This window comes from Thamnophis elegans, chromosome 7 (assembly GCF_009769535.1).
Source record: "Thamnophis elegans isolate rThaEle1 chromosome 7, rThaEle1.pri, whole genome shotgun sequence".
NCBI lineage: Eukaryota > Metazoa > Chordata > Lepidosauria > Squamata > Colubridae > Thamnophis > Thamnophis elegans.
In genome coordinates this window covers 75262470-75288237 of record NC_045547.1, presented here as the reverse complement: position 1 = coordinate 75288237, position 25768 = coordinate 75262470, and the positions used below count along the sequence as shown (strand labels likewise).

Here is a 25768-nt window from a genome sequence, read left to right as displayed (position 1 = left end):
GGGGGAAGTCCTCCTGCTGGCCGGAGGGTCTCCTCCTCCTCCTCCTCCTCCTCCACCTCGAAGGGGCGTCCCACGCGCCTTCCGCCGCGCTCCCTGCTCCACGCCTGGGAGGTTGGCTGGCGCTTGGGGGCGGGGAGCCCACGCCTGGCGCCCTCCCTCCCTCCCCCCCCCCCAACCCTTCCCCGGTCTCCTGGCGTCTCGCTCCATTCGCTCAAGCGCCGCTTCTCCTTGCAGGTCCCAAAAATCCGCCGGAAAGCCACCATGTTCCCCAGGCACTTCCAACAGTGGAGTTTCGTGGTCTTCTTGCTGAGTTACTGCCTGCCGTCCTCCGGCCGATCCCTGGAAGGCCACGCGAACGGACGCCGATTGTGAGTGGCTTTTTTTTTCTTCCTTCCTTCCTTCCTTCTTTCCTTCCTTCCTTCCTTCCTTCCTTCCTTCCTTCCTTCCTTCCTCCCTTCCTCTGTCCCGAGACGCGGGGAGGGCTTCGGGCCAGCCCCTCGACTTAAGAGGTCCCCCCAAAAAACGACGGGGCAGCCCCTGAATGGCTTTGGCTCAACTCCTGAAGCGATTGGCTCAAAAGACTTGATTTCCTCTGTGACATGAAAATCCGACTGATTGATTGATTGAATGAAAGAACGGATGGAGTAGAGAGGATGACTTTCGGACGCCAAATCCTGAACTTCTTAATCTTTTATTCTCCCCTTTTCCTTTCTGTCTCCTTTCACTTTTTTCCCCCAATTAAGAAGGTTACTTGGCGGGCGTAGCATTTATCTTTAGAGAAGCGGAGAGGGCTAAAAAAAAGTGAGCGTCCCAACCGCTTGTTTGTATTGTGTCAAAAGTTTAGTTTAGTTTAGTTTAGAACAATAGCTTGTCCTTAAAGGCGAGTGTGAAGGCGAGAGAGAAAGTGGGTTGGGAGGAGTAGAGCCTCAAGTGTGCATCTTTCCACGCGCTGGGAGATTTGCGGGGTGTTTTTTTTTTTTTAATTGCAAACGACCATAGCAGGCACATTATATAGACTTCGGATGCTAAAGGACGGCCGTGGGCACATTGGCACGCATCCCAGAAACGAGGAGAGGAGAAAATACAGAGCGCTTCAACCCTCCGAAGAGGGTTCCGTGCCAATGAGCGTTGAGACGCTCGACTTTTGGGTTCAGCCGCTGACGGGGGAGACACGAGAGGCGGTTGACGGGGAGAAAACAGGAGAACTGAGATCCTGAGATGCTCAAATGCCCCCTCCGCGCTTGTTCATCACACCCGCCGGATGGCTGGAGCGTAGGATGGAGCTAACCAGATCGATACAATACCGCCCTGCGGTGCTTGGATGCGCGGATCCGAAGTTCTGTTACCTCCACTTCACTCTTTTTAAAGGTGACTCAGGAAGATGGGAAGAAAGCTCCCAGTTTAGGAGAGGAATCCAGGAAGTTTATGAAAAAGGCTAATCTTGAACAGGTTTTCCTTTCGAGGCGAATTAGTTGAAGGGTTAGGATAGGCGCTCCCTGCGCTTCTTTGGTTTTCTTGCAGACGTTACGTTACCCAAACTAGGTAACGCGAATGCAGGCTGGTTCTCACGAGGCAGAAACGCCCGGTTGCAGTTTGCATTGATTCTTTCCCTGGGGCGAAATATTCTGGATTTAGAAGGAGGTCTGCAAACCTAGATATAGGCTAGATTTAACCACGTAGTTAACTACCATAACCACGTAGTTATCAATAGCAATAGCAGTTAGACTTATATACCCCTTCATAGGGCTTTCAGCCCTCTCTAAGCGGTTTACAGAGTCAGCATATTGCCCCCAACAATCAGGGTCCTCATTTTACCCACCTCGGAAGGATGGAAGGCTGAGTCAACCCTGAGCCGGTGAGATTTGATCCGCTGAACTGCAGTCAGCTGAAGTAACCTGCAGGGCTGCATTTAACCACTGAGCAACCTCGGCTCCTCTCTCTTCTACCTCTCTTCTAACCACGGTTTCCAAATCTACCCTTGTTCCCGTCGCATCCCTACTGAAAACCCACAGGCTGAACTTCTTATTCTTGGACAGGGACCCGACAGAAGTCAGATGTTGTCCCCCAACAAAACATCTGGCTTTGACCGGAATGGATGCTGTAACTCAGCATCAATCCACCGAGGCTCATAGCAATAACTTCCTAGCGGGGTTTCCACCCTGCCCACATTCTGGAAACAAAGCATAACTTGTTGGGGGTGGGGGTGGGCACAAGGCAAGCCAATGAACTTGGAAATGCAGAAGGTAGTTTTACAATGCTGCAAAGAACAGTAAACTTAAAGGTACCCCTCACACATATGTGCTAGTCGTTCCCGACTCTAGGGGGCAGTGCTCATCTCTGTTTCAAAGCCGAAGAGCCAGCACTATCCGAAGACGTCTCCATGGTCATGTGGCCGACATGACTATCGAAGGCACAGGCAACATTGTTAAGCAAAGGTGCTTCCTATTTTTCTACTTGCATTTGTACATGCTTTCGAACTGCTAGCTTGGGCAGAAGCTGGGACAAGTAACGGGAGCTCACTCCATTACGCGGCGCTAGGGATTCGAACCGCCAAACCGTCGACCTTTCTGATCCGCAAGCTCAGCGTCTTAGCCACTGAGCCGCCGCGTCCCCTTCAAAGTACAGTAGCCTTTCTTAAGTCCTTAAACAGGAGGGAGGGAGGGGAGGAAGCAGCGCGAAGGAACAGACTACAGAGAGCCATTTCTGTTGAAGTTACGGCAGATCAAGATGTTAAGAGTGACCACTATTTAGTGAGGGTTGGTTAACCAATGTTCCCTTTGAGGATTAGCAGTTTAGCCCCAAGGCCGTGGGGATGATGTTTTCAGGCTTGTGTATACAGGAGAGTGAATTATAAGTCTGTGAACCCGTACAATGTATACAGTAATTTGTGTGAGTGCTTTTGGGCAGCACGAAACCATTAAACTCTCAAGCCTTCACTCAAAATTGCTCACCGCACCGCATGTTAGCATGGCATGAACTGCCTCTGGTTTGGGGTCAGTCAGCTTTTCATTGCAGGCTGGAAAAGGACCCCTAGCGGGATAGTGAAAACACTTCCCAAAAATAAAACATAAAAAAAAAAAAAACTTTTCAGTCTTCTGGGCGCTATTTTTAGAAATGGTGTGTTTCTTCCACCCCGTTAATCCCACTCTGGTGATTGGGTTTAGCTCAAAAGTTTTCTCCGGTTCTCCCTCCTCCCGGTTGCAGGAGGTGGAGGGGAGGAAGAAAACAGGAGATGGATACTACAAGAATATTTGGGCCTCTTAAGGGCCTTTGTAAGGGATGCGGTGACTCAGTGGCTAAGATGCTGAGCTTGTCAATCAGAAAGGTCGGCAATTTGGAGGCAGTTCGGATCCCTAGCGCCGCGTAATGGAGTGAGCTTCCCTTACTTGTCCCAGCTTCTGCCAAGCTAGCAATTCGAAAGCATGTAAAAATGCCTTTTTTGGGTGGGAAGGTAAGAGTGTTCCGTGCGCCTTCGGCGTTTAGTCATGCCAGCCACATGACCACGGAGACGTCTTCGGACAGCACTGGCTCTTCGGCTTTGAAACGGAGATGAGCACCGCCCCCTAGAGTCTGGAACGACTAGCACAAATGTGTGAGGGGAACCTTTACCTTTACCTAAGAGCCTTTGTAGATTGGTGGTGTATATTCCTGCGTCTCCCCCATAATAGATATTTGCGAAACGATTAGAATCTTGCCGCCTGAAAGAATGAGGTGGAATTGGGAATTTTTATTTCCCCGGGTGCTCCCCAGGTGCATTCTGAGATTGGTTTGTCCTGATGATGTTACCTAATGGGGTAATAAAAAGTCTGCCATAAAATAACCAAGCTCAGAGAGCACCAAGGACTCCACAGTTCAACCCTGAGCAAGAAATATTCTTTTTTATCTTTTCACCAAACAGGGGGAGGCAAGGTTGCACTTAGTCTTCTCAGTGAAGGAGGCAAAGAGATTTCCCCTCCCCTCCCTTTCTACTTAGTCTCATTCCAAACTTTCCTTAAGGAATGGGGGGGATCTGAGACCACCCTCTTGACTGAAGTCATGACACACCGATCATGCCACTGGTTTGATTTGGTTAATTAGATTTATATGCTTCTGTCTTCATGATCATTCCTAATCCTGATGCAACATGTTTAATCGCTAAACAGCGCCCCCACTAGAATAGTTGGATAAAGGAACTTTTCATGTACATTTTTTTTAAGCATGTAGCTTGATAGGGATGGGGTGGCTCAATGGCTAAAATGCTGAGCTTGTTGATCAAAAAGGGCGGCAGTTCAGTGGTTCAAATCCCTGGTGCCGCGTAACGGAGTGAGCTCCCGTTACTTGTCCCAGCTTCTGCCAACCTAGCAGTTTGAAAGCACGTTAAAAATGCAAGTAGAAAAATAGGAGCCACCTTTAGTGAGAAGATAACAGCATTCTGTGCACCTTTGGCATTTAGTCATGCTGGCCACATGACCACGGAGACGTCTTCGGACAGCGCTGGCTCTTCGGCTTTGAAACGGAGATGAGGACCGCCCCCTAGAGTCAGGAATGACTAGCACATATGTGAGAGGGGAACCTTTACCTTTACCTTGATAATATCTATAGACAAAATCTTCCTCTTCGAGAATAGCATCAGGTATTGTGATACAAACTTTTTTTAAAAAAACAATCCAAAATGTTCATGCTAAGGAACAGAGAGCTTTCTGAATTTGGTTTATTGAGATTTGTTTTTAAGTCGCTCCACTCCCAAACTATTCTAGGTGGCTTACAAGTAAAAATTTAATATGTAAAATTTAATATGTAACATAGCCTGCTAGAGCCTTAATTGAGAAACATGCATTACTCTTAGTCTGTTAAGAATGCTGTTTTCTCCTATTATTGAAATAATTGATTGTTAATGACTTTGAGTCAGCTTGACTGTCGGTAATTATATGGGTAAATCAGTGGTGGGTTTCAAAAATTGTTCGAACCTACTCTGTGGGTGTGGCCTCCTTTGTGGGAGTGGCTTGCCACCCATGTGACCGGATATGAAATTATGAATTAGTACTTAGGTCAGTCCAAGTAGCTATTCAGAAACTCTGGCATTGAAGCATGCAAGTCTTAAAGCTGTCAAGTTACAAGATCCTAACCCTTTAGAAAAAAAACCTAGGGGTCTTCAAACCTGACAGCTTTAAGACTTGTGGACTTCGACTCCCAGAATTCCTCCTCCAGTCACGTTGGCTCAGGAATTCTGGCATTGAAGCATGCAAGTCTTAAAGCTGTCAAGTTACAAGATCCTTGCACCCCTAACCCTTTAGCAGTGGTGGGTTTCAAAAAATTTTGGAAGCTCTTCTGTAGGTGTGGCCTGCTTTCCGGGTCCACTAGTGGAACCTCTTCTAACCGGTCCGGTAGATTTGACGAACCGGTTCTACCGAATAGGTGCGAACTGGTAGGAACCCACCTCTGGGGTAAATCCAGGTGGTTTTCTTGGTCATCTAGTTGTGTTTAAAGGAGGATTAGAACTCCCAAAGGAATACCCCATACTGCCCTCTTGCTATTGAATTTCGCACGAGTCCATTTTTAACCATGGCATTTATTGGCACGGTTAGAAACATCTTAAAACCCCATAAGAGGCTCTTGTGACAAAAACAATTAATCCAAATCAAATTAAGTGCACATCTTTTGTAGAACGAGAGACTGAAAGATGAGAAAAGTTCGCTCATCACAAAAAAAAAAAAAAAAACATCGAGTGTGTTTTAATTGCTATCTGGGTAAGAGAGGGAGGGGAATGAGATTTGAGGGTTTTGTATGTATCGTATGGCAGCAGGAGGTTTACAAATTTATTCAGAGTTCAAGATAGAGTAGAGCAGAGCAGAATAGAATAGATTGGAATGGAATGGAATGGAATGGAATAGAATAGAATAGAATAGAATAGAATAGAATAGAATAGAATAGAATAGAATTCTTTATTGGCCAAGTGTGATTGGACACACAAGGAATTTATCTTTGGTGCAGATGCTCTCAGTGTGCATAAAAAGACAAGATACATTCATCAAGAATCATAAGGTACAACACTTAATGATAGCCAAGAATTCAACAGGTGATGAAAGGAATCATTCACTGGTAAATACATTTTGAGAAAAATGAACAGAACTCTCTATAAAGAGTTTGATAGCCATGATATCAAATAGCCTAAAGTCATACAGCACCAAAATAGTGGCCTAGATAGGGAGCTCTTACCTCACAATCAGTAGGCTGTAAGTTCCATCTCTTTCTGGGCACATTGAGAATATGTCTACTGAACAAAACTCCGCATTGGCGACAGGAAAAGCATCCAGCCATTAAACACTCTTCAGTTACCCAGACTCCACCCCGCAAGGGGTTGTTAAAAGAAGATGATACAGCACCACAATATTCATCCTGACAAAAAGCTAATCCATTCAAAGAAGAGAGTGGCAATCTTAATTAAATGAGCAAAGGACGAGGATAGGGTGGGTGTAGTAGAAATGATTGACTTAAGTCGTTTTTTTAAAGGGTGGCATTGGAGGTCTAGAACTCGATGAGAGAAAGTTCCTACAGGTGCAGAAGTGACATAAGTTGCATATATAATTTTAATTGTCTAGCACAATATTTCCTCAAACTTAGCAATTTTAAGATATGTGTACTACAACCCCTAGAATTCTGTGAGTTGTAGTCCACATCAGTGGTGGAATTCAATTTTTTTTATTACCAGTTCTATGGGCATGGATTGGCTTGGTGGGGGTGGCAGGGGAAAGATTCCCACCCCACTCCAGGGGAAGGTTACTGCAAAATCCCCATTTCCTCCCAATCAGCTGGGACTCGGGAGACAGAGAACAGATGGGGGCGTGGCCAGCCAGAGGTGGTATTTGCTGCTTCTCCAAATTACTCAAAATTTATGCTACCGGTTCTCCAGAACTGGTCAGAACCTGCTGAATACCACCCCTGCTCCACATATCTGAAAGTTGCCAAGGTGGAGGAACAGTGGTCTGGTGGATATGTAAGATGAACCAGAATGCAGGAATGAAGATATCCTTCCAGAACAACTGCTGGAGAACATAGCCAGTGATTTACTGAACTATTGTGCACTCCTGAATATGGACACAATCATATTCCTGCTACTTTTTTGCATGGCATCTGATAGCACCCTTCATTTTCACCCCAAAGCATTTGAATGCTTTTTCATTGGAGAACATCAACTCTCTTTCTAGCCAGCTGGTTTGTCTAGCTGGCTCATGCCACAAATTTCAACAATCTTCCACTAACCAGAACTGTGCCAAGTGCCCTGGAAAGAGGCCATTCGTTTAGGCTGAAGTGGCATTTTGCTGGACAGACCACGGACCAACAATGCCAACATCTACAAGGGTGGGTTTCCCCCTCCCCCCGTGCATTCTCTTTAACATTGGGATAATTTCCATGGATGAGCGAGCTGTGAAACAATCATGAAAAACACATATCATTTCTTGAACTGCTCAGAAGAATGTATAGGTCTCATTTCAATAACCTGCATCATCCTGAAGGGGAGGATAAGCATTATTATTAGGAAAAGTGAGTCTCAGTGAGATTTGAGTTAAGGTCCCAGTTTTTAATTCTGTCCCTTGGCCATTAAGAGGCTCAATTCTAACACAGAACACCAAGTTTTTGGTATGTGTGTGCGTGTGTGTGTGTGTGTGTGTAATTGGGCATACCAGGTGCCTTGACAAAACATCTAATCATTCCCCTGGCTCAGCTAACAAGGGAGGAGAGCTTGTAGCTTAGAGGTTAACTGCCTAATATGTAAAATTCAAATCCCAGTAAGGTATGGGTAGCTGATGAGAGCTAAATAGCTTGAAATAGATCTATACTAGTCTCCCTTCATTTATTTATCAGAAAAAAATACACACACACAAACACACACACAAATATATATATAATTATATATAATTTATAAGCATTTTTGAATACAGTTTATGAATACAGAGTATGTCAGTTACACAGACAAAGACCGGGGGCGGGGGGGGGGAGCCATGGTAAATATTAACACATGAACTCATAATAGTGACTATAATGTGATAGCACTTATATTAACTATAATCCTAATAGTACAACCAAATAGTTTAAGCTATTTTCTTATATCTTATAAGAAAGATATTTTTCTTATATCTTGGCCTATTTACATCTTGTACATTATCATACTTATGATTGAAAACCATCTCTATTTTAATACCGACAGTCTTTTTTTCCCTCTAATTCCTACCCAATGTCTCTAGCCATTCATAAAAAAACTGTTCCATATCGGGTAGTATTCTGAGTCTTCTTTATCTTTAATTTTAAAAGTTAGCCTATCCGTTTCAGACCATTCTAAAAAATTTCGTATTACTTCCTCATCTGGCGGAGTGTTTTCATTCTTCCAGTATTTGGCAAATATAATCCTTGCTGCTATCAGTATATGTAAGACTAAATATGCGATCCCTTTATCGTAACCCTCTGGTATTATTCCCAACAGATATAATTCCGGCTTCGAATCTATATTCTGTTTAGTTATCTCTTCTAGCCAATTATGTAGTTTCTCCCAATATTTCTTGCTTTGCTGCACGTCCACCACATGTGATAGTATGTGCCTGGGGACTGACTGCATTTCTAGTACTTTTTAGACAGGTACATTCTTGTCAATCTTGCTGGGGGTAGATGCCACCTGTAGAACATTTTCTATACATTTTCTTTATAGACCGAGGCCATAATCAATTTATAATTCCGCCAAGTTTTTGTCATCTTTGATTTATCTTCAGATGCAAGGCTCCTTGTAAATTACTTCAGATTGCACCATAACATCTCAGCTCTTGACTAATCAAGTTATATCCACCCCAATTTGTTTTATAGAAGCTGCTATTATAAATCAGAAGGGACTGAGCAATGTGGTAATAACCTTGTTATTTGGACTGACTTAACTTTAAGCTTGTGTTCAACTCTCAATGATTTTTTGAAATGGTTTCCTTCTATCCTTGATACGTTTCACTGAAATCATATTAGCCTCACATCAGAAGGAGTTTGCCCATGATACTAAGGGTATCGTCGACATGTCGAACCCTACAGGTAGTCCTCGACTTATGACAGTTCATTTAGTGACTGGTCAAAGTTACAACGGCACTGGAAAACAGTGACCAATGACAATTTTTTTCACACATACAACCGTTGCAGCATCTCACATGTTCAAAATTCAGATGCTTTGGCCACTGGTTCACATTTATGACAATTGCAGTGTCCCGGGGTCACGCCATCCCTTTTTGTGGATGAGCAAAGTCAATGGGGAATCCGGTTTCCCTTAACAACCATGTCACTGACTTAACAGCTGCAGGGATTCGCTCAACAACGGAGGCAAGAAATGTTGTAAATGTCGTAAAATGGGACAAAATTCCCTTAACATAGCAATTCCCTCGCAGAGCAACAGAAATTCCGGGCTCAATTGTCATCTTAGGTTGAGGATGATCTGTATTGTCACTTAGCTGTAAATAATTAGAGCAGAAACATCATGTCCTTGTGTGCAAAACTAAACAGGGACCTTAGCTCTAGAAATGGGGCTTAGCACATCCTGCTGCTGGCAGGATGGACAGACAGGTATCCACTGGAATAAACTACAATCCCATCTGTTATTTTATCCCTGCAACTGACAATGCATCCACCTTACCCTGAGGGCCAAGCACACCTTTTCCCATCAGTAATTATTTCCCAGGATTGACTTCTGGAGCACAATGTTTTGCTTTGTTTTCCGGACTATGGTTTTCTATCATCCTTGTTCTTCCAGTATGGACTGATTGCAAAATGCCATTGCTTAACTATCCTAAAACTGAGAAAGCTCGAGCAGCTCATACCTGTGATTGAGGTAAACATCAAGAAGGTATTAACTTGTATCTGGAGAAGAAAGGTATTGAGAAGATGTGAGTCCTATTAGTCCTGTCATTGATCAAAAACCCTAATAAGAAGAGTAGAGAAGAGAAAAGAAGAGGAAGAGTAGAGTAGAGTAGAGTAGAGTAGAGTAGAGTAGAGTAGAGTAAAATAATGAAATGGAATGGAGTGGAGTGAATTGGAGTAGAGTAGAGTAGAATAGAGTAGAGTGGAGTGGAGTGGAGTGGAGTGGAGTGGAATGGATAGGATAGGATAGGATAGGATAGGATAGGATAGGATAGGATAGGATAGGATAAGATGGGATAGAATTCTTTATTGCCCAAGAGTGATTGGACACACACGGAATTTGTCTTCAGTGCATAAGCTCTCCATGTACATAAAAGATATAAGAAATAAATCATGTTCATAGTTGTCATAAACACATTCATCATGAATGATAAGATACAACACTTAGTGATAGTCATAGGATAGGAAAATCTTACTAGGAAACTAAATAAAACAATGCAAATCATAAAGCAACAAGGTTATAGCCTTAAATAGAAAAGGAGAGAGGTAGTAGGAAGGATGAGGAGAATAATAGTAGTACAGTCTTAGAAAATAGTTTGACAATGTGGTGGGAATTAGTTGTTTATCAGAGTGATGTAATTTTGATCTACAGCAAATGGCTGGTCTCAGGAAGTGAAGCAGGGTTCAGCCTGGTGAGAACTTGGAAGAAGACCGCTAGGAATATCCAAAGCTTAGCTTAGACTGGAAAAGAAAAGGCAATTCCAATAGCAATAGCAGTTAGACTTATATACCGCTTCATAGGGCTTTCAGCCCTCTATAAGCGGTTTACGGAGTCAGCATGTTGCCCCCACACTCTGGGTCCTCATTTTACCCACCTCGGAAGGATGGAAGGCTGAGTCAACCTTGAGCCGGTGAGATTTGAACTGGCGAACTGCAGCTAGCAGTCAGCTGAAGTGGCCTGCAGTACTGCACTCTAACCACTGCGCCACCTCGGCTCCTATGACCTTCTGTATCAATGACCTTCTATATCAAGAAAAACTAAGGTGTCACGTGGAGTTGAGCCCAACTTGAAGGAGTCTTCCTGTTTAGCGATCTAGAACCCAAACAGACCAAAGAGTATGTCCAGGAGCAGTCAATCACAGACCAATTATGGAGAAAAAGCTCTCCAAAGACAGGGGCATCAAGAGCTTTGCTTGCTGGTCAGTGCCGGATTTAGATGAAAAGAGGCCCTAGGCTATTCCACTTATGAGGCCCTTTCACCTCCCATTTTTAAGTTTGCAAATTACATGAGAGACAATAAAATACATCATTACTGTGATATATATCAATATATATCAATATATATAGCTGGCCTCCCGACGGAGGGCGGCTCTGCTCTGTGGCAAAGGCAGTGAGGCCAGCCGCCTCCCCTGCTGCGCTCAGCTGCCCGGCTCGGCCCCCTCGCCCTCACCTGCCTGGCCGCTGGTGGGCTCCGCGTCGACGGGGCGGCTACTGGGAGCAGCCGTGCCTCTCGCCCGACCACCGGTGCTGGGAACGTGGGCGGCTCCCCAACTGCCGTGGCGCTGGAACAATCTTAACCAATACATTTTTATGTTTGTTTATTAGTCATATGCGTAGAATTTCTCCTTATTTTCGGTTCAGTGTTTTAGTGTTCACTGTTTTTAGAATAGTGTAATTTTAATTTTGCTAACAATTTGAATGTAGGCCCCTCTTGATCTTGAGGCCCCAGGCTGAAGCCTAGTTAGCCTATAGGAAAATCCGGCCCTGTTGCTGGTGGAAAAAGAAAGGGATATAAAAGACAACTAACATATTGGAATTGGAGGCATTTCTCTAGATGTTTAGGTTGGGGTCATGCATTTAGCATTCTCCTCCGGGGGTAGATTGTGGGAAACTGGGAAATAACACTAAGCAGCTCACTTAGCAAACTTTGAAAACTCGTCTTGTGCTCTAGAACATGCAGCTCCCACTGCGAACACAGAGGTTGTCCATATTTATCCAAACACTTCTAATCATTCCCATTTATTTGCTTCCCCGACCATATGATTTCTATGCATTTCTTTGGCGAACTGGAATGTAACAAGGCAGATGTTTTCAAAGCTAACACAAACAGCTCCTATCTGAAAAAGCTTCAAAGCTGCTTAAGAATCAGTGGCTCTATTGAACGGGCCTGTTCGGGTGTAACTTTGACGTGACCTGTCAAAACCGCGGTCCACAAAAGCGCGCTTGACGAAAGCGCGCATTTGACGTCATCACAGCGCGACGAAAAAAATTAAAAATTGAAATAAAAATAAAATTAAAGCAAGCCGATTCACATAAAGGTAAGGGTTAGGGTTAGGGTTAGGGTTAGGTTAAGGGTTAGGGTTAGGTTTAGAGCGTTAGGGTTATGTTTAGCGTTAGGTTAAGGGTTAGCGTTAGGTTTAGCGTTAGGTTAAGGGTTAGGTTTAGGGTTAGATTTAGGGTTAGGTTAAGGGTTAGGTTTAGGGTTAGGTTTAGGGTTAGGTTTGGGGGGGTTAGGGTAAGGTTTTCCCTTTATTTTTACATTTTTCGATCACAGCGCGACGAAAACGTACGCGCTTTCGTCGAGCGCGATTTTGTCGTCCGCGGTTTTGTGGTGGAACCTAACTTTGAAAGTTCGGTTCTAGATTTATGGTGGCTTCTTTGAAAGGCTTAAAATGAGGAGAAGCTAGGGTTGTTGTTTTTTGTTGTTGTTGTTTTGACAAGTGGAGAGTGTTGACCTAAGAAACAGCCAGGTTGCCAGGTACACCAATGTGATCGTGGACTTGTGTTTTAGCTCATCTTGGTCCAAGATCATCCCCATAAATTCTTTTTGGTTAAGCAAGCTGATTTCAAGCCCTGCTTTTCAATCTTGGCGACTTTAAGGTACCGTATTTTTTGGACTATAAGACACGCTGAAGTATAAGATGCACCAAGATTTTGAAGAGGTAAATTAAAAAGAAACGTTTTTGCCCTCTCTGGCCCACAGGAGCACTCTGCAGGCCTCCCAAACCTTCTGTACGCCCCGTTTTTGGTGGAAAATGGGGCATGCAGAGAGTTTGGGAGGCCTGCAAAGTGGTCCTGGGGCCAGGGAGGGCAAAAAAGTGATGCGGGGGGTTTGGGGAGGTGAAAAATGGGCCCACTTTTCACAAAAAATGCGGCGTGCAGAGAGTTTGGGAGGCTTGTAGAGTGCTCCTGGTGGTTTGGGAGGGCAAACACACACACACACCTGTTGTTGTGAAAAATGGGCCCATTTTCGCTCATTTTTGCCCTCCCCAGCCGCCAGGAGCATTCTACGGGCCTCCCAAACCCTCTGCACGTCCATTTTTGTGAAAAACGGGATGCGCGGGGCGGGGCTTCAGAAGGCCAAAAATGCTGTATTCAGTGTATAAGACGCACCCAGATTTTCACCCTCTTTTTTGGGAAGGCAGGGGGAAGGTGCGTCTTATACTCCGAAAAATACGGCATGTGGACTTCAACTCCCAAAATTCCCTATCCACATATTGTAATTCACATATTTGAGAAACACTGCTCTGAGGCTGAAGGCCCCCACCCTCCTAGCAATTATAGGTGGTCCTCAACTTACAACTACAACGGAGCCCAAAAGTTCCGTTGGTAAGCGAGACGGTTGCTAAGTATGCTTTGCCCCGCTTTACGACCTTCCTTGTCAACAGTTGTTCAGGGAATCACCGCAGTTCTTAAGCTAGTAGCATGGTTCCCCAGTGACTTTGCTTGCAAAAGATGATTCCATGACCTCGGGACACTGCAACCGTCACAAGTATGAGTCAGTTGCCAACCCCCTGAATTTGGATCATGTAACCATGGGGATGCTGGAATGGTCATAAGTCTGAATCACAATCAATCATGAGTCTTTTTTTTTTCAATGCTGTTGTAACTTCAAAAGGTCATTGAAGAAAACTTTGTCAGTCAAGGGTCATATACCAGCTTACTAGCAAACTATTTCAAATTCCGCTTTTCTACCACAGTAGGGAACAGCTAGAAAGTTGCATTGATTCCAGATAAAATGTGGGATACGCGGGACTCTTAAATTATGCTGTACAAAGAGAAGACTGGGTTTTTTTGAACAGGCTCGACAAATAACAGAATAATACAGTTTAAAAGGACATTGAGGATTTTCTATTCCAATGCCCTTCTCAGGCATACATCACTTCAGACAAATGGTTCTCCAATCTCTTCTTAAAAACTTCCAATGTTGGAGCATTCAAAACTTTTAGGGGGAGATTTGTTCCACTGATTAATTGTTGTGTCAGGAAATTTCTCCTTAGTTCTAGGTTGCTTCTCTCCGCGTTTACATTCCATCCATTCTTGTCCTGCCCTCATGTGCCTTGGAGAATAGCTTGACTCCCTCTTCTTTGTGGCAACCCCTGAGATATTGGAACACTGCTATCATGTCTCCCCTAGTCCTCCTTTCCATTTAACTAGATGTACCCAATTCGGGCAGGGACGCGATGGCTCAGTGGCTAAGATGCAGAGCTTGTCGATCAGAAGGTCAGTAGTTCAGCGGTTCGAATCCCCAGCGCTGGTTAACGGAGTGAGCTCCCGTTATTTGTCCCAGCTTCTGCCAACCTAGCAGTTTGAAAGCACGTACAAAATGCAAGTAGAAAAATAGGGGCAACTTTGGTGGGAAGGGAACAGCGTTCCGTGCACCTTCGGCATTGAGTCATGCCGGCCACATGACCATGGAGACGTCTTCGGAGAGCGCTGGCTCTTTGGCTTTGAAACGGAGATGAGACCGCCCCCTAGAGTTGGGAATGACTAGCACATATATGTGAGGGGAACCTTTACCTTTACCCAGTAGTGAAAGTCATTTTTTTATTATTGGTTCTATGGGTGTGGCTTGGTGGGCGTGGCTTGGTGGGTGTGGCTTGGTGGGCATGGCTTGGTGGGCGTGGCTTGGTGGGCATGACAGTGGAAGGATAATGCAAAATCTCTCACCCCACTCTGCGGCCAGCCAGAGTTGGCATTAGCCAGTTCTCCTAACTACTCAGAATTTCCGCTACCAGTTTTCCAGAACCTGTCAGAACCTGCTGGATTTCACCCCTGCGTTTACCCAATTCCAGCGATTGTCTTTTTAATATGTTTTAGTCTCCAGTTCCCTAATCATCTTCTTTGTACTAGAGTCTCAACATCTTTTTTTTAATATTGTGGCGGCCATCATGAATGAATGAATGAATGAATGGGCATCTTTTCAGGTCCATTAATATCTGGATTTGCTTCTTTTTTTCTCTTTTTTGAACAGCAAAAGGACCGTCGCTGAATACCAACTCCTTCACGACAAAGGGAAGTCCATGCAAGACACCCGAAGGCGTAACTTCCTGCAAAATCTCATCGATGGGGTGAACACGGCTGAGATACGAGGTGTAGCAGAGATGTCATCCAACCCGAAACCCGGCGTGGGTCTGGGCAAAATCTGCACTGTCAGCGTTGGCATCGATGATGAAGGCAAAAACCTGACCCAGGAGACCCACAAGGAACCTTACAAGGAGCAGCCTCTAAAGACCCCCGGAAAGAAGAAAAAAGGAAAGTCCGGGAAACGTAAAGATCAAGAGAAGAAGAAGAGGCGAATTCGTTCGGCCTGGCTCAGCTTAAAAGGGTCCGGCAGTGGGATGGACATCTTGCGTGTTGCACCTATTAAGACAAGGTAAGAAGGACCCATATTTCAGTGGTGTCTGTCCCCTCCAAAATTAAGGGTCTATTCTGCTGTAGAGTAATGTTACACCAGAGAGACCTGGTGGCTCAGTATCTAAGACGCTGAGCTTGTCGATCAGAAAGGTCGGCAGTTTGGCGGTTCGAATCCCTAGCGCCACGTAATGGAGTGAGCTTCTGTTAATTGTCCCAGCTTCTGCCAACCTAGCAGTTCGAAAGCATGTTAAAAAATGCAAGTATTAAAATAGGAAGTACCTTTGGTGGGAAGGGAACAGCATTCTGTGCCCCTTCAGTTTTTAGTTATGCCGGCCACATGACCACGGAGACGTCTTCGGACAGCGCTGGCTCTTCAGCTTTGAAAGGGAGATGAGCACCACTCCCTAGAGTCGGGAATGACTAGCATATATGTGCTAATTACCTAATGTTGCACCAAGGTTAGGTTTCCTTGCGTCTTTAACGGTGGAGACCCATGGAAAACTTTGAGTTGCTTTTAATCTCAGGACAGAACATGGATAGTGTCTCTATCCCATGTTTGCCAAAGGTATAAGGCAGGAGTGTCCAACCTTGGCCACTTTAAGATTTGTGGACTTCAACTCCCAGAATTCCCCCAGCCAGCTGGCATGGCTGGCTGGGGGAATTCTGGGAGTTGGAGTCCACGGGTCTTCAAATGGCCAAGGCTGGATATCTCTGTCTTAAGGACTTCTTAGTTCAGTTCCAGAATAAAAAAAATTCTGAAAAATTATTCCAAGGGTAGAGAAAATCATTTACATCCTATAGGACTGAGAGTTTTCAAGGAAGTAAGATCTTGAGAGCTGCAATTTTGTCTAAAACTTTTAATAAAAGTTAAAAAAAATTGAGAGACAGACAGACAGACAAACAGAGAGACAGAGAGACAGAGACATGCAGCTACCCTTCCAGTTGCGTGAAGCCCTCACACACTGATCTGTTGTTTGGGTACATGCTGACTCTTTCCACCCTTAGGAGATTCCGAGTAACCTTCCAAAAGCCTTAAGCAGAAGAAACTTGCAGAGTTGAACTGATCTCAAGTGTAGCTGGTGATATGGAAAGGCGACCATGAACCTTCGAGCACAGGGGTATCAAACTCGAGGCCTGTGGGCCGGATCCGGCCCATGGGGGTGCTTAGATCTGGCCCGAGGTGGCATCCTGAAAACAGCGAAGGACTGGCCCGCGGTGTCCTCCTAAGCTCCATTTTCAGCTGCAAGGGCCTCCTGAAGTCCTCTGCCAGGGACAACAGAGGTTGAGAAACATTGGCATAAAGTAAGACTACTATAGGTCAATTAGCAAATTCCAAGCCAGAGAAGAAGGTCTTGAGATGTTTGTCGCAGACAGGGAATTTCATTAATGTCGCAGCTATCTGGAATGCCTCTTTCTACGCCCTTGCTACATATGCCAAATACACTGACTTGTATCATATATTTGCCAAAAATGCTAGAGCCCTGTCAGGAGAGCAAACTATAGGTTTAATTTAGGATTCCCCCCCCCCCCCCTGGCGTGGGCTAAATTAAAGCCCAGTTCCGTTTACAACATGGAAGAAAAACAAGATAAAAGCAAGGGGATTTTACAGCAGACCTCAAACTTTGCAATCTGTTGTTTCATCCAACTTCCCATGGATTCCTAGATAAGAGCAGTAGTGGGATCCTACCGGTTTAACAACCAGTTCGGTGATAGCATGCTTCACGCATGCACGCACCTGAGGCGTGTGCAATTTTGAGAAAACTTACCTGCCGCATTATTGCTGGGGAGGAAAACAGCTGACGCGCGGCCATCCACTCTGCTGCGCGACTCAGCTGAGAGGATATAGGTCAGTAAAACACAAAGGCAGGTGGGCACGCCCAGCTGATCATCACAGCTACCAGTTAATACAAACCAGTCCCAACCTGTAGAATCCCACCCCTCGATAAGAGTCCTCTTTGGAGGGTTGTGTCAAAGCCCTGGGTGCTTGGTGGGATAACAGGGTTCCCAGTGGTGGGATTAAAAAAAAATTACTACCACTTCTGTGGGCGTGGCTTGATGGACATGGCAGGGGAAGGATACTGCAAAATCCCCATTCCCTCCCCACTCCAGGGGGAGGATACTGTAAAATCTCCATTCCCTCCCCACTCCAGGGGAAGGATACTGTAAAATCTCCATTCCCTCCCCACTCCAGGGGAAGGATACTGTAAAATCTCCATTCCCTTCCCACTCCAGGGGGAGGATACTGTAAAATCTCCATTCCCTCCCCACTCCAGGGGAAGGATACTGTAAAATCTCCATTCCCTTCCCACTCCAGGGGGAGGATACTGTAAAATCTTCATTCCCTCCCCACTCCAGGGGGAGGATACTGTAAAATCTTCATCCCCTCCCCACTCCAGAAGGAGGATACTGTAAAATCTCCATTCCCACCCCACTCCAGGGGAAGGATACTGCAAAATCTCCATCCCCTCCCCACTCCAGGGGGAGGATACTGTAAAATCTCCATTCCCACCCCACTCCAGGGGGAGGATACTGTAAAATCTCCATCCCCTCCCCACTCCAGGGGGAGGATACTGTAAAATCTCCATCCCCTCCCCACTCCAGGGGGAGGATACTATAAAATCTCCATTCCCTCCCCACTCCAGGGGGAGGATACTGTAAAATCTCCATTCCCTCCCCACTCCAGGGGGAGGATACTGTAAAATCTCCATTCCCTCCTCACTCCAGGGGAAGGATACTGCAAAATCCCAATTCCCTCCCCACTCCAGGTGGAGGATACTATAAAATCTCCATCCCCTCTCCACTCCAGGGGAAGGATACTGTAAAATCTCCATCCCCTCCCCACTCCAGGGGGAGGATACTGTAAAATCTCCATTCCCTCCCCACTCCAGGGGGAGGATACTGCAAAATCTCCATTCCCTCCACACTCCAGAGGAAGGATACTGTAAAATCCCAATTCCCTCCCCACTCCAGGGGAAGGATACTGTAAAATCTCCATTCCCTCCCCACTCCAGGGAAAGGATACTGCAAAATTCCCATTCTCTCCTGATCAGCTGGGTCTCGGGAAGCAGAGAATAGATGGGGGCGGGGCCAGCCAGAGGTGGTATTTACTGTTTCTCTGAACTACTCACAATTTCTACTACCGGTTCTCCAGAACCGGTCAGAACCTGCTGAATACCACCTCTGACAGTCCCTCAAGCCCCAATTAGGTATGAGAACCTAGACCCCAGGCTGGTAGCTCATTTTTATCAGCCAAGATATCAAGTGTTATAAAAAAAAAAAACACGGATATAATTTAGTGTTCTCTCTAGCTCATCCATGTCCTTCAGAGGAACGTATTCAACCAGCTGCCTTAGTTCTCTCCTGCAGTCAGAGTGGGAGTTTCTTCTCCATTCCTCCATTTGCAAATCATGAGTTAATCCACTGGCCCTGGAAATAGGTTTGCTAAAATGGGCTGGATGGTGGCTTTCCAGATGGGGAAACATGCCTTTCTGATGAATATTTGTAGCTCAGGATTGAAATGAAGGGCCCTTGAGACTCTCTGAGTGCGATGGTTTTCTTGCAGATGTTTCACTACCAAACTAGGCAACGTCATCAGTTCTTTTAGAACATGCCCTTCTAAAATATACCCAACAAAGGTCATAGCACTAGAAAGTGTTCCAATATTTGAGGGGCTCCTACAAAGATGAGGAGGTCAGTCTATTTTCCAAAAGCACCAAAAGGCAAGACAAGAAACAATGGGTGGAAACTAAACAGGGAGAGAAGCAACTTAGAACTAAAGAAAAAATTCTACATGGTTAGAACAATCAACCAATGGAATAACTTGCCTTCAGAAGTTGTAGGTACTCTATTACCAATCATTGTCTGTATGCTAAACACACCGATCCCTTTAATTAATCATCACAGAATTCAGCCTCCAAGACCCTTGTCAGATCTATTCTCATTTGTAATGACAAGTCTCGAACCCAAGGTGAGATGGACTTTGAACATGGATAGCAATAGCAGTAGCACTTAAACTTATATACCGCTTCACGGTGCTTTCCAGCCCTCTCTAAATGATTTACAGAGTCAGCCTCTTGCCCCCAACAATCTGGGTCCTCATTTTACCCACCTCGGAAGGATGGAAGGCTGAGTCAACCTTGAGCTGGTTAGAATCAAACTGCTGGCAGTGGGCAGAATTAGCCTGCAGGGCTGCATTCTGACCACTGCACCACGAGGAAGGAGAATGAGAAAGGGAGGGAGGGCGGAAGGAAGGAAGGAAGGAAGGAATAATAATAGTACTTACACTTATATACTGCTTCACAATGCTTCCCAGCCCTCTCTAAGCAGTCAACCTATTGCCCCCAACAATCTGGCTCCTCATTTTACCGACCTTGGAAGGATGGAAGGCTGAGTCGACCTTGAGCCTGGTGAGATTCGAGCTGCCAAACTGCAGCTAGCAGTCAGCTGAAGTAGCCTGCAGTACTGCACTCTAACCACTGGGCCACCTCGGCTCTATAAGTATCATCAGTCAGAGAAAACAAAGCATGCAGAGAACTTTAGCAGCCTGGTTTATATTTTTAGATTTTTCAGCTTTGTAAGCTATTCTTGCCTGCTGGTAGAGTTAAGATTACACTTTGAAATCATCAGGTTTCTTTTTCCAGATGTTGTTAATCATTTGGTCCACATCTAGGCTACCTTCCACTCAGCATTACTAATATGTGAAGTAAAATGTGACCCATACAGTAATTAATTACTATTTGGGAAGGAACCACGTTCGTGCAACCTGTTTAACCAGATCTAGTGCCTGCAGCCATGTTAAGTTTGAGACTGGTTTTGTTTGTTAGTTCATTGATTGTGATACAAACCAAAGCCATCCCATTAGGAGCCCTGGTGGTGCAGGGGTTAGAGTGCAGTATTGCAGGCTCACTCTGCTCACAGCCTGGAGTTCAATCTTGAAGGGACTCAAGGTTGACTCAGCTTTCTATCCTTTTGAGGTTAGTAAAATGAGCAGCCCAGGTTGTTGAGGGCAACATGCAAATAATGCTGACTCTCTAAAATGCTTAGAGAGGGTGTAAAACACTATAGGACAGTATATAAGTCTAAGTGCTATTGCTATAAGTGCTATTAGTTTATGGTATAATCTAATGTACCCAAACACTGAGTGACTTCAGTAGCTAGTTTGAGCATGTTAATCTAATCACAATAAATAGGGTAGGGTAGGGTAGAAGAGAGGAGAGGAGAAGAGATGGGGGGTACGTTGGAGATCTTTCAGTCCATCCCTCTTGCTCAAGCAGGAGACCCTACACCAGTGTTTCTCAACCTTGGCAACTTGAAGATGTCCGGACTTCAACTCCCAGAATTCCCCAGCCAGCGAACTCAACCTTGGCAACTTGAAGATGTCCGGACTTCAACTCCCAGAATTCCCCAGCCAGCATTCGCTGGCTGGGGAATTCTGGGAGTTGAAGTCGGGACATCTTCAAGTTGCCAAGGTTGAGAAACACTGCCCTACACCATTCTGGACAAATGGATCTCCAGTCTCATCTTAAAAGCCTCTAATGATTGTTTCAGACAAATGGCTGTCCAACATCTTCTTAAAGACTACCAGCGTTGGGGCATTCGCAACTTCTGAAGGCAACCCATTCCACTGGTGAATTGTCAGGAAATTTCTCGTTAATTCCAGTTTGCTTCTCTCCTTGATTAGTGTCCCTCCATGGCTTCTCATCCTAGATGTTGGAAGAGTGCTATCATGTCTCCCCTAGTCCTTCTCTTCATTAGACTAGACATACCCAGTTCCTGCAACCGTTCTTCATATGTTTTAGCCTCCAGTCCCATAATATAGCATAGCCTTTATTGTCATTGTACATCAGTGTATACAACAAAATTGATTAATCATCTATGTCTATGTGTGGGCGCACTCACCCACAAGGAAACTACTTCTTGGAAGATGTTTTCCATCACACTGTGCTTTATTAATTTCCTTGTACTGGCAACCATAAAAACGCAAGAGACTAGCTGGCCCGAGATCCTTGGACTGATTGTATGTTGTCCATCAACTCTTCTAAGAAACTCAGAAATTTTTTTTTTGATGAGACTATTCATGCTGTCCAGTTATTTGTATGGGAAAATAATTCTCTCCTTTTTTTTCTTTTCCTTCGCAGGAGGCGTTGACATCCTCCGCTAAGATTTTTTTTTTATTGGAAAACTTACTCAAGTGTTCTGTAATTGTGAACATATGGAAAGTATTTATTATCTGTAAATATTGTAAATGATTCAAAATAAAACCTTGGTTGCAGATCTTCTCCAAAGCTGCACCTTTGAACATTGTGAATACTGGGAGGGAAATTTTGTACTTAAAGACAATCCTTGTTGTCACCTTTACCATAATTTATTGTGTTGAATAATGTATTTATTTCCATGAACTTTTATCTTGGTGCTGCTGACTTTTCTAACTATCTATCTATCTATATTTTGTAACATAATGCACTTTAGATATACATTATGTCTTATGTTGGTAAGACATAAATAAACAACTCCTGCTTTTGGATTGGATTTCATGAGTCGCCAAGGACAATTATACAAAAAAAAAAAAGATTTTTTTTTCCTTCTGTACATACATAAAAAGGGACGTATTTTTTACAGATTGTTAAAAAAAAAAGGAAACACAAAAGCCTCCAATAAAATGTAATCTAATTAAAAGAACACCGTGACTCAGAAGGAAAAATGTGTCCTCTGGGATTTAATGACAAGGAACAATAATTTTCCCTTTACAACATCTGAAAATAGTCTTTAAAAACTTAACGTGTTTACGTTGGTAGCAGTTCCATTTTTTCACATTAGTTTTTAGTTAAAAATCATTTACAATTCTCGCGCTCTGGTAGTTTGGCGAAGCGGAGAAGGTCCCTCCACAGGGAATGCTGTAGACTTCCTTGGCAACTAAGTGGAAGCTTTGAAGGCAGATCACAGGGCAGGGAATGGGGCTGGGAAAAGCTGTGATTTCCCTTCATCTGCTTAGCAACACAGTATGAGACATAACTGGATGTAGGCTCTTTAATTGGTGGAAAGAAAGTTGTTTTTTTAGCAATAGCAGTTAGACTTACATACCGCTTCATAGGGCTTTCAGCCCCCTCTAAGCGGTTTACAGAGTCAGCATATCACCCCCACAGTCTGGGTCCTCATTTCACCCACCTCGGAAGGATGGAAGGCTGAGTCAACCTTGAGCCGGTGAGATTAGAACCGCTGAACTGCAGATAACAGTCAGCTGAAGTGGCCTGCAGTACTGCACCCTAACCACTGCGCCACCTTGGCTTCCTTCCCTGCAAGGAAAGATGAAAAGTAGCTAAGGAGATATTGGCTTTCCCCGCCATGAAAAGTTTCAGAAAACGAAGTCAGAGGCCTCGATCCTGCACTCTACTCAGAAGTTGCTCCTCCGAGCAGACCTTTGAGTTTAGAACAGATCCAGCCCCGAGTCATCATTCATGCCATTCAGCGATGTGCAATTCTGCATCTGAAAACGGGATAATTCCTCCTTGTTCAGTACTGTGAGTAGTTACAGATAGGACTCAACTTAAAACCACTTGATTAGAGATGGTTTGAAGTTATATTGAAGATTGCATTGGAAAAAAATGACTCGGAACTGGTCCTTACACTTATGACCGATGCAGCATTCCTCCCCTCCCCCCTAATCACTTGATCAAAATTCAGGCACTTGGCAACTGGCATGTATTTACAATGATTTCAGGGTCCTGGGGATCATGTGAAGGCTGTTTATGACCTTCCCAGTGTTTTGACCCAGTTCCCCGAACACAACAAACCATCGGAAGTGAACTCAAAAGATTCCTTTATTAGGAGCGCCGGCATTCCCGGCAAAAAGTTTCTCTCTCAATGCTGGCTAACAAATCCTTCTGTCTGGAAGATGAATAGTCTGCCACATCTATTCATCTCTGCCCCCTGCCTTTTATCTCCAGAGCTAGGGTAGGACTTCACTAGCAGCAATGGCTCGTCTGTCCCAAGGACCAGCCCATAGATTTCCACTGCTCTCCTCTCCTCTGCCACATCTATTCATCTCTGCCCCCTGCCTTTTATCTCCAGAGCTAGGGTAGGGCTTCGCTAGCAGCGATGGCTCTTCTGTCCCAAGGACCAGCCGATAGATTTCCACTGCTCTCCTCTCCTCTGCCACATCTATTCATCTCTGCCCCCTGCCTTTTATCTCCAGAGCTAGGGTAGGGCTTCGCTAGCAGCGATGGCTCTTCTGTCCCAAGGACCAGCCGATAGATTTCCACTGCTCTCCTCTCCTCTGCCACATCTATTCATCTCTGCCCCCTGCCTTTTATCTCCAGAGCTAGGGTAGGGCTTCGCTAGCAGCAATGGCTCTTCTGTCCCAAGGACCAGCCCACAGATTTCCACAGCTCTCCTCTCCTCTGCCTTCTGTGCATTCGTGCGGCAGGCACTGGACCCAGCTGTTCCTCCTCTTCCTCATCAGCCACCTCTAGACCTCCATCTGAGGGCCGGCGGACGGCCCAGACTCTCCATCTGAGGGCTGGCGGATGGCCCAGACTCCGCCTCTGTCTCTCTCTCTCTGCCAGCTCCATTCCCTCTTTCCCCTCGGGCCTCCCAGGTTGCCTTGATGCTAGCCCTGACTCCCACACCTCCTCCTCCTCTGATTCGGCTGCTGTAGGAACCAGCGCCCGACAGGCCACAACACTCAGATGGCTTCTGACCAGCAAAGTACATGGGGAAGCTGGATTTTCTTAACGACTGTGTGATTCACTTAACAGCCGTAGTGATTTGCTTAGCAACCACTGCAAAAACATCATATTAATTAAGCATGTCTCATTTAACAACTGCCTTGCTCAGCGATGGAAATTGGGGTCCCGATTCGGTTTGTAAGTCCAGGACTGCATGTAATTTCTGGAAGGAGCAGAGATTAGAGGAGAAAAACCATCTGAGTTAAAAAGAAGCAGCTTTTCCTTTTGCCTTTCAGCAGCCTCTGTTTCTCCAGAGTCGACTTTTTTTTTGACATTTCTGATGCAAGTAAAGATTATGAATGTTCAGTTACAATTCATAATGGTTGAAATACCATATAAGCCCAATAAATAAATAATGCCTCCAAGAAATTCTTGGAAAAGGATAATTTGCAAGCAGGTAGAGATATATAATCCCCCGCCAAAGCAAGTATCAAAAGTTAAAAGGTAATGCTGGATAAATAAATCTATTTCTTTCTTTCTTTCTTTCTTTCTTCTTTCTTCCTTTTAATTTTTTGTCTTTCCCCATTTCTTCCTTCCTTCCTTTCTCCCTCCCTCTCTTTCTTTCTTTCTTTCTTGCTTTCCATTGCTCTTTCTTTATTCTTTCTTCCTTTTAATTTTTTTCTTTCCCCTTTCTCCTCCTCCCTCCCTCCCTTTATTTCTTTCCTCTTTCCATCACTCTTTCTCTTTCTTTCTTCTCTCTTTCTTTTAAAATTTTGTCTTTCCCCATTTATTCCTTCCTTCTTTCCTTCCTTCCTTTCTCCCTCCTTTCTTTCTTTCCATCTCTCTTTCTTTCTTCTTTCTTTCTTTTAATTTTTCTCTTTCTTTCTTTCCAGCACCCTTCCTTCCTTCTTTCCTTCATTTCTTCTTTCCATTGCTCTCTTTTTCTTTCTTCTTTCTTTCTTTTAATCTTTCTTTCTTGTTCTTCCTTCCTTCCCTCCTTTCTTCTTTCCATTGCTCTCTTTCTTCTTTCTTTCTCTTAATCTTTCTTTTAATCTTTCTTTTAATCTTTCTTTCTTGTTCTTCCTTCCTTCCCTCCTTTCTTCTTTCCATTGCTCTCTTTCTTCTTTCTTTCTTTTAATCTTTCTTTCTTGTTCTTTCTTCCTTCCCTCCCTTCTTCTTTCCATTGGTCTCTTTCTTCTATCTTTCTTTTAATCTTTCTTTCTTGTTCTTCCTTCCTTCCCTCCTTTCTTATTTCCATTGCTCTCTTTCTTCTTTCTTTTAATCTTTCTTTGAATTTTTCTTTGAATCTTCCTTTCTTTCTTCTTTCCATCACTCTCTCTTTCTTCTTTTTAAAATTTTTTTAAATCTTCCTTCCTTTCCTCCTTTTCTTCCTTTCTTGTTATACTTCTTTAGATTGGTCATTCTCCAAACAGGATACTTGACTCACTTGAGATATTTGGGAAGCTTTAAACATTTCCTTTTGCTCAGAATTGAATTTTTATTTTCGTACAAAAGGAAAGTGGCAGATGTTTAAAAACGATGGGTGTTGCCTTAAAAAAACAATGGCTAAACAAGATTAAATTATTGAAAACCCACTGAGCACAACT

At 44.5% G+C, this 25768-nt stretch overlaps 1 protein-coding gene across 1 annotated transcript; it reads left to right on the top strand.

Moving 5' to 3' along the window:
* The first annotated feature begins 255 nt into the window (after positions 1–255).
* Positions 256–15521, top strand: LOC116511780 (parathyroid hormone-related protein-like). Its single transcript, XM_032221969.1, has 2 exons — positions 256–368; positions 15116–15521. The coding sequence occupies exons 1-2, from the start codon at positions 262–264 to the stop codon at positions 15519–15521; spliced, it is 513 nt and encodes a 170-aa protein (XP_032077860.1). The 5' UTR covers positions 256–261.
* The last annotated feature ends 10247 nt before the right edge of the window (positions 15522–25768 follow it).

Excerpts from the sequence above, each read along its gene's own strand:
- LOC116511780 (XM_032221969.1), top strand. The coding sequence starts at position 262 with ATGTTCCCCAGGCACTTCCAACAGTGGAGTTTCGTGGTCTTCTTGCTG. Across the intron at positions 369-15,115 it reads CACGCGAACGGACGCCGATT|CAAAAGGACCGTCGCTGAAT; the intron begins GTGAGTGGCTTT and ends TTTTTTGAACAG.